Source organism: Gymnoscopelus braueri (genome assembly GCF_963280865.1).
Source record: "Gymnoscopelus braueri genome assembly, chromosome: 2".
NCBI lineage: Eukaryota > Metazoa > Chordata > Actinopteri > Myctophiformes > Myctophidae > Gymnoscopelus > Gymnoscopelus braueri.
The window spans coordinates 25,797,991-25,812,990 of NC_137604.1; the positions used below are offsets into that span (position 1 = coordinate 25,797,991).

The following is a 15,000-nucleotide window of genomic DNA, read 5'->3' on the forward strand; positions in this document are numbered from 1 at the left end:
GGCGGGGGTTCGTCCTCCTCCTCCACCAGCCGCACCACCACCACCACCCGCTCACCGCCGTACTACACCACGCCCCGCCCCCTCCTCACCACGTCGCCCGGCGGCCAGCGGTACCGGACCACCACCACCATCCGCCAGGCCATCCTCGTCCCCGGCAGAGGAGGGGGAGGAGGAGGAGGAGGAGGAGGAGGAGGAGGAGGAGGAGGAGGAGGAGGGGGCTCGCCGGCCGACACCAACCAGATCCCCGACACCAACCAGAAGGCGGGCGCGGGACGCTCGCCGCCGGCCGCGGCGGTCCCTCCTCCGGTGGGAGGACCGCCCCCCCAGTCGGCGGCCCCGCCCCCGCAGGAGTTCTGCGTTCCCAGGGTGACGGCGGACGTGTCCTGGCCGCGCACTCAGCAGGGACAGACGGCCAAGCAGCCCTGTCCCGTGGGGACACTAGGTGAGGAGCAGTGGTGGAAAGTAACTAAGTACATTTACTTAAGAACTGTACTTAAGTACAATTTTGAGGTATTTGTACTTTACTTGAGTATTTCCAATTTCCAATACTTTTACTTCTACTCCACTACATCTCAGAGGCAAATATTGTACTTTTACTCCACTACAATTATTTGAAAACTTTAGTTACTAGTTACTTTTCAGATATAAATTATGATATAATGAAACATACATTAACCACTTTAAACCTATTTTAAACCTAGGCTATTTGAAAATAGCAGATCTACAAGCTCACAACGCGTCGCATCGCGACGCGTTGTGAGCTTGTAGATCGGCTATTTTCAAATATTTACTACTTTTACTTTTGGTACTTTAAGTACATTTTGATGCCAATACTTTTGTACTTTTACTTAAGTACAATTTTTATTCTGGACTTTTACTTGTAACAGAGTATTTTTATATTTCAGTATTGGTACTTTTACTTAAGTAAAGAATTTGAGTACTTTTTCAACCACTGGGTGGATGGATGGGGTATTGTGGCTCTTTCTTTCTTTCTTCCTATTCTATTCTATTTTTATTTTATTTCTCCAATATATAACCCATTAAGACCTGAAGCCGATTCTACAAAATGTCTTCTAAATCCCAACAGTATTCTGAAAAAAAAAAAATGTTTCTATATCAGTGGCTCTCAAACTTTTTCATGTCAAGGACCCCCGAAATGATATGTATTTGGCCGCGGACCCCCATCTCAAAATATGTTGTTCCAGGGACCCCCCAGAAGCAAAGATTTGAGTTCAAAATGTTTGCTTTAAAACAATATGTATTCAAAGATTTGCACACTTCCCACGATTTTTCAAAAATAGCAGATCTACAAGCTCGTAGCGCGGCACTCGGTGCCGCGCTATCGCACACACACACACACACACACACGCGCGCACGCACACACACGCACACGCACACACACACACACACGCACACGCTCACGTGCACGCACACACACTCACACACACACACACACACACGCGCGCGCGCACACACACACAGTGTGAATACACAAATGGGGCCTTGATGTAAAATGTACATTTCCTTGCTGCAGCCTAGAATGTGTATATTGTTGGCCCTCCTGGGCCTTAATAAGTGGAGCGTGAGTTCACTGTTCATCCTCAGACATGTAAAATGCTGCCCTTTTGTCCGACTAAACACACTGCAAAATACTGTACGCAATATGCACACGCCTTGTACTCCAGCTCGAGCATAATGAATGCGCAAACAGACTCCTGAACTAACCAATTTTATGGACACACACACACACCACACCTTTGCAGTACTGTACTTGTGAGGACATTTTTAACCTTAACCGTAAAGCCTAAAATAGCCGATCTACAAGCTCACAACGTGTTGCAGCGCAACGCGTTGTGAGCTTGTGGGTCGGCCTATTTTTTGGCGTAAAAGCAAATCAAGCATAACTCCAACCCAAAATGGTCCTCACGATGTCTTATTTCTCAAATTCTACTATACTTGTGGGGACATTTGGCTCTCACAAGTAGAGTAACACAAGTAGCACACACACACACACACACACACACACACACACACACACACACACACACACACACACACACACACACACACACAGTGCGCACACACACACACGCCGACCACTCAGTGAACCCCAGGCACGTCTAAGAATCTCCATGTCTCCTGGTGAATGTCAACGCTGTCTCAGTGTGTTTACTCGGCCTGTCTTTGCAGGCGTGGCCACATACGTGTGCGTGGCCCAGTTGGGCTACTGGGATCCCCGAGGCCCCGACCTCAGCAACTGCACGTCGCCCTGGGTCAACCACATCATGCAGAAAGTGAGTCTGAACGCTGCCGCCAGCCCGCCGCCGCACAGCCTCTTCCCCATTGAACCCCGGTGTAAGGCTATCCATTATGGATATGGTCCTGGAGCGCTTTTAACATGCATGAACACACATTGACCACGGGGAGAGATTTAGGCCATCCGAGCCAACTTACTTTGTTAACAGTGTCTCGTGTGCATGATCTCAGAGAGATCGCATGCAGCCGGGGGAGATTAAAATTAACAATTATCATGAGTGTTAATATGCATAGCATGCAGTGTGTTTGCATGAGAAAGAAAAGCCCGTCATTAGAATATAGCTTCTAAGTGGTATAATATAAATAAAATTATGGTTTCTAGGAAGTGCGTATTTGATCATCTTTTTACCACTACGTCTTATTACGTCTTCTTGGTGCATTAAGCTTTACAGCTTTACAAGTCAAAGTGTGGCTAAATATTATAGTCAGTGTGAAATCAGTGCTGTTACGGAGGTGGTAGAGGAGGATTTGTTGACGTAAAGCAGTTTAAGAGTCATTATGATAACACTCACAAGAGGTGCGGGAAGCCATAACCAGCACATTCGGCTGCTGTCACCCCTACAACCTCACCACTACTCATCTGCACCATCAAATATTTATTCCCCTCACCACTTAAGCCCTATTGGATACTTTGTCGCACAATGGTAGCGTGCAATAGCAGAAGAAGTTGTCAATCTACAATCCCTTTTTTCACAAATTGTGAATAAAAAATCACACCCAGTGTGAAGAGAGTGGTGCCTTTCATGAGTTCATTTCGTTAGTTACTTTTTACAGACTTTGATGACTTCAAAGTATTTTTACTAATTTTAAGTACTTTAAAATGTTTTTACTGATTTTTACGTGTTTTTACTCATTTTAACATCTTTTAAGTATTTTTACTCATTTTAAGTATTTTTACTCAGTTTAGGAACTTTAAAGTATCTTTACTAATATTTAAGTATTTTTACTCATTTTAAGTATTTTTACTCATGTTAAGTATTTTTACTCAAAAGTGTGTGTGTGTGTGTGTGTGTGTGTGTGTGTGTGTGTGTGTGTGTGTGTGTGTGTGTGTGTGTGTGTGTGTGTATAATTAGTGTAACTGGTTGCGTCTTTGTGTTGCAATCAGCCGCAGCTGTTGAGGCTGTGCTCAAACATACAGAGGGGCCGTGCTCATACACACAGACACACACACACACACACACACACAGACAAAGTCACTCCTTGGAGTGGCTAGCACCACTCAAAAAAGAAATAGGGACAACAGGTTGAAAGTGGTTACATTTTCTCTCTCCTCTCCCTCTCTTCCCTCTTTCCATTCATCCCCCCTTACCTCCCCTCTTTCCTGTGTCCATTATTTCCCCCCCCACTCTCCTGTGGAGATGCTTTGTCCTGCGTTTGTTTCCACTCGTCCGTTTTCCTCTCTCCATACCTTCCTTATCTCATTTGTCCTCTTTCCTTCCACACATCTTTCTGTCTCTCTCACTAACCACCCCCTCTCTCTCTCTCTCTCTTTCTCCATCCTCCTCTCTCTCACTATCCACCCCCTCTCTCTCTCGTTATCCCTCTTTTCTCCATTCTCCTCTCTCTCCATCTTTGTCCCTCCCCTCCACCTCCACCTCCAGCTCCGTTCGGGTGAGACGGCCGCCATGGTGGCCAGAGAGCTGGCGGAGCAGACCAAGGGGCTGCTGCGTCCGGGCGACGTTCCGTCCACGGTGCGCGCCATGGCACAGCTGGTGGAACTGCTGGACGTGCAGCTCAGGAACCTCACGCCCGGGGGCAAGGACAGCGCCGCCCGCAGCCTCACCAAGGTACTGCAGAAAGGCACACAAGATGGGCATCATTTCTGTGAGGCTAAGGTTAGATTTAGGCAGTTTTTTTTGTCAGGTTAGGGTTAGGGTTAAGGTTAGGGATAGGCATATTAGGGGTGGTCCCTGGGCGAAACAACATGGAAAGAGAGAGTCCTGTAGATGTAAATGATGGTTGTCATTGTAGGGAGGGGTTGGGAGGTTGGTGCACTGTATTTCTTTCTTTCAAGCTAGTCCTCGTTATGGCTAGATTGTGACCAGCAGTGGTGGAAGAAGTACTCCGAGTTTGTACTTGAGTAAAAGTAGCAATACCATAATGTAGAAATAGTAAAAATCCTGTATTAAATTAAAAATCACACCCTGTGTGAAGTGGGCGGTGTCTTCCTAGCTAACCACAATACTGAATGGAGTCAACCAATCATGTACAAAAGATAAATACATTTATTGAAACAGTATCACAATACTGAATGGAGTCGATCAATCATGTACAAAAGATAAATATATTTATTGAAACACTCTTTATGATGGACAAAACCATAACTTAAAAAAAAACCAATTTATGTTTTTTTTAAAGTTATGGTTGCTTATATAGGGCTATGCACATGTGTCATGTGACACTGGCCAATCACAGTCCTGAATAGATTGTGATTGGCCAATCACAGCGCAGGATAATTGTACAAATTTCCAAACCTCACTTTCAGGGGCGGTTTCACTGCCCAAGATATTTGTACATTTTTCCAAATCTCACTTATAGGGGCGGTTTCACCGCCCAAAAATATATTAGTATTGATGAGAGAAATAGAAGCGAACGAGCCAAAGGGAAAATAAGTATGTGTCCTTCGCAAATGTTTACTACTATTCTGCATGGGGAGAGAGATATGTGCAGGATTGATTTAGTAAGGGAAGATGCACTATACATATATACTGTTGATTTTTGGGTGATAAATTGGTGCTTTTATTCATGTCTTCTCTGCGTGCATTATTTAAAGAATGTCACTGAACATCTTGGATGATTAACAACAGCTTTTGTCCCACAGTAACGCCTCCAGAATCCTAACTAAGTATCATTTTTGGTCCTGCCCTGCCTCTGGTATATATGCTCTGTGAAACTGTACCAAAGCTCACCAACAAAGTGCGTACAGCTGGTGAAATGTATATCGGGGTTGCAGGTCATAGATTGTTGAGCTCACAGGAGCCAGTTGCACCGCCTCACACTAAGTTCAAAACTTAGCCTTGTTATGGCTTAACCCATTCAATGCGGGGACGCATCTCTGTCATTTTAGATTTCTTTGGCTATTCAAAAATAGCAGATCTACAAGCTCATAGCGTGGCACCGAGTGCCGCGCTATGAGCTTGTAGATCTGCTATTTTTGAAAAATCGTGAAAATCTGTGCAAATCTTTGAATAGGCTATATATTTTTAAAGCGAACATTTGTAACTCAAATCTTTGCTTCTGGGGGTCCCTGGAACCAAAATATTTTACAAATGTTCGCTTAAAAAATATATTTTTTTTAAGGATTTGCACACATTTTCACGATTTTTCAAAAAATAGCAGATATACAAGCTCATAGCGCGGCACTCGGTGCCACGCTATGATCTGCTATTTTTTAATAGCCAAAGAAATCTAAAAATGACACCAATACTTTCCCGGCTTTTTAAAAGCCATTTAAGCTATAACTAGGCTAAGTTTGAACTTAGTGTGAGGTGTTGCAACTGGCTCCTGTTTCTCTGAGACTAGGTTGATCAAATCGCCCTGGACAGTGAGGCCTGAGTGGTCCTAATCATCAGCATCATAAAAAAAAAAGAAGAAGAAAGGAAAACCAGTGTTGGGCTGTGTTAAGAATGCTGCTGTGTTCTTTGGAAGGGATGCAATAGCCTGGAGAAGAGGACCAGATGGGGAAATGCTGCCCCTTGTGGCATGGTATTTCGGGGCTCTATAATCCGTCTGGGTGTCAGCGCTATTAGGGAAAGTTTTCTCAGTGCCAAAAACTGGCCAGTCCAATCAACTCACCCTTGCGGCTCTATTTGGTTCCATTTGTCCACTCTCAAAGTTAAATCAACACTGAGGATTTTACTGTGTACTAATTGACAATGTGAAAACATTATCTATATATCTCTCTGTTTTCTCTCTCTCTCTGTCTTTTCTACTTCCCACAAGTACTCGGTTACCACCAGTGAAGTGCCTACACACGCTATAAGTGGGACCAATTACCCTACCCTTTGTTGTTGACCAAATGCCTGCAAAGGTTGCATCATTGCAAAGCATTCTCCATAAAAGAGAAAACAATGTGCCTCCTGCAATCCATTAATGACCCAATTATAAATGCCTAATTGAGTAATATGCCTAGTTATTATGCTAATTTTCATTAGGATATCGAATGTGACCAATTACGCACGAGCGGTAAAGTAATTAATGACATTAATTCACTTTGCTGTTAGATGCAGAGGATGAGAGGAATAGAGGAGAAAACACAATGGAGAATAGGAGGAAATGATGGGGGGCGGGGGGGGGGGGGGGGAACTGGAGGCCAAGCAACGGGACAATGATGAGGGAGGGAAGGAGACAGAAATGGAGGGGAGGGAAAAAGGGAAATCGTTCTACCATGTGTGCATCTGTACAGGGTTCCATTTGTTAAACAAAACAAAAAAACAGCATTTTCTCAACGACTTCAGCCCTATAGTATATAGCGGTAATTGCCCATATATGGTCATGTGCATTATACTGTATGGGACTGACCGACTTCAAACCCGGCGTGATTCAGTTTGACCAGAACCAGAGATGAAACATATTCCCACCAAAAACAATGAAAGGCCAGAGGGGGGATGTCAAAAGCGGAGGCATGGATTCAGCCCCCCCCTCCTCCTCTCCGCCAGCAAATGGAACCCTGTACATCTACTATCTGTATGTCGTTGCTGTCGGGCAGAAACCTTGTATCTCCATATACTGTATCAACTTTTTAATGTTTTTTCATAAATGAATGCCCTTCTACTTCATCATCTAAGAGTGTTGCACAAACGTAGTGAAAATAGCAGATCTACAAGCTCACAACGCGATGTGTTATTTTTCACTATTTAAAAATGTTTTTCTTTAAATAATAACACAAAAGGAATGGTTTTGGATGGTTTCAACCAGACAGCGGTGATGTGTTGGTTAGGTCTTCTCATGCTAATCACTACATGTTTTGGATTCCCAGCTGCAGAAGAGAGAACGGTCCTGCAGGTTTTTCACACAGGTATTTGCACCTCCAAGCTGTCTCTCACTCAGAACAGCATGCATATAACCACGTGTGTTTGTTTGTTTGTTTGTTTGTTTGTGTGTCTGCTCGTGTTACTGAGCTTTTGCATTGAATTCCAATTCTTTGGTTGCCGCAATTGTTTTATTGTTTTGCACCCCAACTAGGGCTGGGCGATATGGACGAGATCAAAGAGCACAATTGTTTTGGCCAAGTACCTCAATATATTGTGATATTGTGATCATAATATAGAGAAAATAACACATCTACAAGCTCACAACATGTTGCAATGGACGTATTGTGAGCTTGTAGATTGACTATTTCCACAAATGTTAACATTTTGTGAAAGTATAAAATAGGGCTTAAAGGGATATTCACGTTCAAAATAAATGTGGGTCATTTTATCGTCTACTCAGGCTTTTGGGAGCACCCCGGACAGTTTTTAAGTAGCTTAATTCAGTATTTAGATATTTGATATTCATTTTATCAGACACGCCCCCTTCCTATACAAACGCATTGATATATTTATTGGAAACACCCGTCCTTGTTTCTGGTGACTGATGTTGTCCTTCTAATACGTGAGGAGACCGTGTTTTTTCAATTACTTTTTTCATTTATTTTTAATATATATATTTTTTAAATGAAAAAAACTAAATACAACAAAAAATAATAATAAAATAAATGAAAAAAGGAATCGAAAAAACACGGCTTCCTCACGTATTAGGAGGGCAGCTTGAGTCACCAGAACCAAGAACGGGTGTTTGCGATTAATCGATCACGGTTAAAATGGAGTTTGTATAGGAAGGGGGCGTGTCTGATAAAGTGAATATCAAATATCTAAATACTGAATCAAGCAACTTAAAAACTGTCTGGGGGGCTCTCAAAAGCCAGAGTAGACGATAAAATGACCCAAAGTTTTTTTAAAGTGAAATATCCCTTTAACTTAACTTAACTGATTAAACCCAGGAAAATACAACACTTATGCCATACCAGACGATCTAGACTCATATCATGATTTCGATATATCATCTTATCTATATTGCCCAGCCCTGAGCACCAACCCTTTGAGGAGCGAAGCGAGCTCTGTTCTGGATCCCCACCACATGTGTGGGACAGGCCCATGACATCACTGGTGTTGTCTGTTGCAGTATATAATCTATTAACCACTCAGGATTTCACAAAGGATCAGACTTTTCACTCTCCTCAAATGGTTTGCTGACATCGGTTTTTATTCCCGTTCAGTTTGTCTTGCATTCGGTTACAGTTCACTTACTGATAAGAGGCCATGATCAATATCAATAATAGCTCATCTATTTTGTGATACTCTGCAGAATTCTAAACAGGGCTTGCCTGAAACCCAGTGAGATCCTATCCATCTTCATTCACTGATATGTCGTTATACTGCTGGTGTTTCGGAGAGAAAAAGCCAGCCGCGAATTGAGTGTGATGGATCCCGCTGTACATTGTTTGATCGCGGCCCCTTACACCTTTAGCTCATTTTCGTGGCTCGTCTGCTGTTTGTTTTCTTACTGTGACTTTTACATGCCAATGTTTACGTTTGATTCATGTTGACACTGTCTCGTGGTATGAACTCGAAATCCCTCAAGAGATCGATCAGGCACGTTTGTGGTCAGCTAAAATCACTATGTAAGAACATCAAAAGCCTCACTGCCCTCGTCCATGTAAATAGATTACTCTATCTCTCTCTCTCTCTTTCCCTTTCTCTCCATCTACGTCTGCGTCTCTCTCTCTAACCCCCTCCTTCTCTCTGTCTCTGTTGGGCTTGCTCTTTTTCTCCTGATGCAGGCTTTTCCTCTCCTCTCCCCTGAAAAGTCTGAACGTCAGCAACAGTCAGCAATGTCACATCACAGAACATGGCTCAGGACTATATGCAAGCTGACACGCACGCGCAGGCATATACCGTATATACATTCGCGTGTGAATATATTGTCAACAGTGATCCACCGTTACCGTATCACAATTCAGAGTCCATTTTGCTAACACTTCCTAAATCCAGTAAGTGCTGTTATTCACAAAGTTGCTGTTTTCATACTGTTTTTTTGGAATACATACAGTAGGCTAACTGTACAAAAGCACACCTTGGTTATTACCGGGGGGCTGGGATTGATCAATTAGATAATTAGTCTTAATAATTCGAAGCTAAATTATATCAACACTAACCGACTCTGCTAGATAGGAATGACTGTCATTAGGGATGAGATGCTGCCCTCTCCTCGTTAATTATTTGCCGGCACTAATTGCCAAGTAAGAAGAGGTTTGGGGTCTTAACCCTTTCAATCCGGGAACGGATCATTTTAAGATTTCTTTGGCTAAAAAAATTGCAGATCCACAAGCTCATAGCGCGGCACCGAGTGCCGCGCTATGAGCTTGTAGATCTGCTATTTTTGAAAAATCTTGAAAATCTGTGCAAATCTTTGAATATATATATATTTAAAGCGAACATTTGTAGCTCAAATCTTTTCTTCATGGGGGTCCCTGGAACAAAACGTTTTCAGATGGGGGTCCGCGGCCAACATACATATCTAAAAATGTTCTTCTAAATCCTAACAGTATGTTGCTACTGTATATCAGTGGTGCTCCAACTTTTCCATGTCAAGGACCCCCAGAATGATATGTATTTGGCCACGAACCCCCATCTCAAAATATGTTGTTCCAGGGACCCCCCCAGAAGCTCAGATCGGAGTTAAAAATGTTCGCTTTAAAACATATATTATATATATTCAAAGATTTGCCAACATTTTCCACAACAAAAAAAAAAGAAGCAGATCTATAAGCTCATAGCCGAGTGCCACGCTATGAACTTGTATATCTGCTATTTTTAGAATAGCCAAAATAAATCTTAAAATGACGCAGATGCGTTCCCGTGGGTCTTAATGGATTAATGGAGACCAAAAAAAAAAGAATAATTGAATTATCTTTCTTTCTCTTGGCTTGATCACTCCTCTCTCACTTCATTTGGGGAACTGGAGACACGTTTCCTGTTTATTAAATTTTGCAATTTTATTCAATATCCATTTGTTAGCATGGAGAGGCTTTGACACTGTAGGGGCAGTGCTTCTCAACGTGGTGCCCGGGGGTCCTTGAGGGGGTTCCACAGGGTTCCCATCTAAACGACGGATAGTCCGTCTTCACCGGTAATACAACTAGAGAACGCACAAGAACAGCTATTTTGATCAGAGTTTCATGGTTATACCCAGTGGTGTAAAGTAACTAAGTACATTTACTTAAGTACTGTACTTAAGTAATGTTGAGGTATTTGTACTTTACTTGAGTATTTCCAATGTCCAATACTTTTACTTCTACTCCACTACATCTGAGAGGCAAATATTGTACTTTTACTCCACTACAATTATTTGAAAACTTTAGTTACTAGTTACTTTTCAGATATAAAATATTATATTATAAAACACACATTAACCACTTTAGCGCTATTTTATAACTAGGCTATTTGAAAATAGCCGATCTACAAGCTCACAACGCGTCGCATCGCGACGCGTTGTGAGCTTGTAGATCTGCTATTTTCAAACATTTTAGTACTTTTACTTTTGGTACTTTAAGTACATTTTGATGCCAATACTTTTGTACTTTTACTCAAGTAAATTTTGAATTCCGGACTTTTACTTGTAACAGAGTACTTCAACATTGCAGTATTGATACTTTTACTTAAGTAAAACATTTGAGTACTTTTTCCACCACTGGTTATACCTACATTATAGTACATCGACAGTAAAGGCATTTTGGGCCAAATGACAGACCATATTGAACCAAATCATGTATAACAATATCTCAGAATGGGGTCCCAGAGATAAATACAAATCTTATCAAATGGGGTTCCACGTCCTATTGCAGATCAACTTAGGGCTCCTTGAAATTAGAAAAGGTGAGAATCACTACTGTTTTTAAGGTAGGAAAAGTGACAGCAAGGAAGAGAGAAGTAAAGGGATAATGAGAGGAAAAAGGTTAAACATGAGTAGGTCAAAACCTGGTATATGGCCGGACCAGGCCATGGGCTTTTTAGTCATGTAACTTCATCAATCAGTGATGTTCAGGTTTTCATGGAGGTTTGGTCATGGCAGTTTAACAGATCTTATCCAGGCTGTCTAGAAACCGAGGATTGGAGACGTGTACTTGATCATGGCCGTGAAAGTAGCACCATAGACCCAGCGTCCTCTTTGCTTGATTGACCGCTGGTCACAGCAGAGGCGGAAACTGCAGACAGGGGCTATGCATGTTCATTCAAATGTTTCAAATCATATGTGCACCAAACTTTCTGCAGGAGCCATATCCACCATTACGAATAAAAGGGTATCTGTCATCTTTTCAATGGTGACGTTATTTCTCCGGAAATGAGTGCGTTCCATGGACTGTAAAAATTAAGTGTGTTCGTGAAGTGCCTGCAGATAGCTCTCTCTCTCTCTCTCTCTCTCTCTCTCTCTCTCTCTCTCTCTCTCTCTCTCTCCGTATCTCTGTCTCTCAGTCTCTCTCTGCTTCTCTTTATCTTTTTCTCTTTCGGGCACGTGCTGTCCATAGGCAATACACAATTACAATTATCCATTCCGATGACAATAATTGTTTTGGGATTGCTTGTGACTATGAAAAGGCATAAAAGGCACGGGACTGTGGGGAGAAGTGGGATTCTGATTCTGACTTCGAACAAATTCTCTTTCACTTCAGATTGAAGAGATTACATTAGGTTGTCATCTTTACTGCTAATGCACACGCTGCAGACCTGCAAATGATAAGAAAAGGTCAGCTGTTGGGATAAAATACATCCTAATGCCTGGACTGATGATTGCTCTACGATTGGCTAGTTTGTTGTTTAGCCAGCCGGCCATCCTATAGCCTGGAGGGACGATTGCAATGCGATTGACTAGTTCGTTGTTAAGCCAACCGGCCGAACAATGGTGCAACTTTATCAACGAGCAGTCAGTCAGAATCATTTGCGTTGATAGAGCTGGCCCTGCTGTTGCGCTCCAGCCAACCATAAAGGGGGACGGGGAGGAGGCATTGATGCTCAATGATAATGTGTAATTTGTCCTTTATTTTAGGATGGTGGATCAGAACATACTGTGAATAGGCTCTGTGCGCAGCAACCATATTGGAAAGAAATAGGGCCTCTTCCTTACTTCCTTCACAGGTCTTACCAATGATACTAATTAAGGCTCTGTTCCATTTTCTGGTCAAACAGAATGATATTGTCCATGTGGGGTCACTTGTGGGTAACTCTCTCTGCCCCTCCCTCCCTCCATTTGTACACTCTCAGAGTTATGGGGGTCCTTGAAATTAAAAAGTTTGAGAACCACTGTGCTAAACTAAATGGAACTGAGCCTTAATTAGTATAATTGGTAAGGCCTGTGAAGGAAATGAGGAAGAGGCCCAATTTCTTTCCAATATGGCTGTTGTGCATATAAGAGCCTATTTGAAGCCTAAATTAGCATCGTACTCTTCCTGTCGCAGAAGCAAAAGAACCCCAACAATATGTGACAGACTGATGAAAACATTTTCAAAATATGCACTTTCTCATGCAGCGGCTACCCGAGCACATAAAATAAACAAAGAATTCCACTCTCTCCGCCCCTCCCCACTCTACTTGTGCTAACATCTAAGTTCGCTCACTTTTGCAAAGTGGGCTCTTGTGTGCATGCTCTTATACCGTATGTGCTAGTGTGTGCTTGTGTGCTTGTGTGTGTGTGTGAGAGAGAGAGTGAGAATGAATACTCCACTGAGCTGGGATTGGTGGACCATCGCTGCCGCTACTGTTTACGCTGGATTACCCCAACGCTTCAAAGCATTTCACTTCTGCCCCATTTACTGGTGTGTGTATGGACACACACACGCACGCAGGCACGCACACACGCACGCACACACACAGGCACGCACACACACACACACACACACACGCACGCACGCACGCACGCACACACACACACACACATACACACACTTATGCACCCTTATCTATAGCAGCAGAGTCTCTCCCCTCTTTGAAGACCCCTTAAAAAACGTTCTCCATTTTAGCACTCAAGTCCCCATACTTGCTGATAGAAATGTCACCGGCAGCACCAGTGGTTAGACACACACACACACACACACACACGCACACACACACACACACACACACACACACACACACACACACACACACACACACACACACACACACACACACACACACACACACACACACACACACACACACACACACACACACACACACACACACACACACACACACATTGTCGGTTTACTTACAGATGTGGAGATGTCTGGGCTGTGAAGCAACGACACCCCTCTCTCTGCTTACCCATCTCTGGCCTCCAGAGATGTAATCTCACTGCCTGCCAAATTAAATTCGAATGAAGGAATAAATGAAAATGACATGGCAGGGTAATCAAAAGCCAAGGAAAAAAAAGATCAAAAGTTTCATAAAAGTACAAGGGGAGGTTAAATGGAACACACATCGCATCGAAGTGAAGATGACGTTTGGCTGCAGTGGCAGCTGAAAATACCTGAGTTGAAGCAGCAGCACTACTGTCACATCTGCAGAGCACGCAACGCTATTGTCACATCTTCAGAGAGAGCATGTATATGGCATCCTCTCTTCCTCTTTCCTGCCCTTCTCTCGTCTTTGCTCCAACTCTTAGACCAAGTGGAGCAGAATGATTCACTGCAGTGCTTTTCCCCAGTCCCTTGCATACACCCTCTCTCTCTCAGTCCAGATAATGCACAAAATGGACAAGCTGCACACACATGCTGCCAGAATGCATCCCCATGCTGCATGAGTGCATACGACACATACAGGCAAATAAATATGTATATAACAAATAAAAACATGCGTTTGTACTTTATCCATCCTCACGCATTGCACACTATAGTAGCACGGGTTCCCAAAACCCGAGCCGGGCCGGGTCCAAAATCTTAACGTAACTTCATTAATACGGTTACGGGTACGGGTCGGACCAATTGTATTTGCCGCGGGTGTCGGATAAGTGCATGATGCATCTGAAACGTCATGGACCCATGAGGACCTGATCAGCTTTTTTTTAAATATTAAACTCTTTAATCTTCTGCTTTAACCCATTAAGACCTGAGGCCGATTCCACAAAAAAATGTCTTCTAAATAGTTTAAAACTGTTTTTTGAAAAAAACCTATGTTTCTATATCAGTGGTTCTCAGACTTTTTCACGTCAAGGACCCCCAAAATGATATGTATTTGGCCGCGGACCCCCATCTCAAAATATGTTGTTCCAGGGACCCCCCAGAAGCAAAGATTTGAGTTACAAATGTTCGCTTTAAAAACATATACAGTATATTCAAAGAGTTGCGCACATTTTCACAATTTTTCAAAAATAGCAGATCTACTACGAGCTTGTAGATCTGCTATTTTTGAATAGCCCAAAGTGTGAAATAAGGCGTGAAATAGTGTGAAATAATAATCCATATTGTCTGTTCTCGCGTTTTGAACGTTAACAGTCAATTGAAATGCAGCCAATCTCAAGTAGTGCAGTCCCACCCACACTGACTCATCGCCATCATTATTCAGACACATGCTGCATGGCCTTCAAGTTAGATTAACCCGAGGCAACAACATAACGCTTGGCAATTAGTCTATGTACCCATACTTTATTTATTCACAAAGACAATGA

General features: G+C 42.8%; 1 protein-coding gene across 1 annotated transcript in view; it reads left to right on the plus strand.

Moving 5' to 3' along the window:
• Window positions 1-15,000, plus strand: part of adgrl3.1 (adhesion G protein-coupled receptor L3.1) — a 246,164-nt gene that overhangs the window by 177,596 nt on the left and 53,568 nt on the right. The window contains exons 8-12 of the mRNA XM_080441659.1: window positions 1-147; window positions 259-442; window positions 2,191-2,294; window positions 3,918-4,103; window positions 7,295-7,333. The exon at window positions 1-147 is cut by the window's left edge and continues 71 nt beyond it. Of these exons, the coding sequence (XP_080297785.1) occupies window positions 1-147; window positions 259-442; window positions 2,191-2,294; window positions 3,918-4,103; window positions 7,295-7,333 (660 nt within the window). The remainder of the gene's footprint in view (window positions 148-258; window positions 443-2,190; window positions 2,295-3,917; window positions 4,104-7,294; window positions 7,334-15,000) is intronic.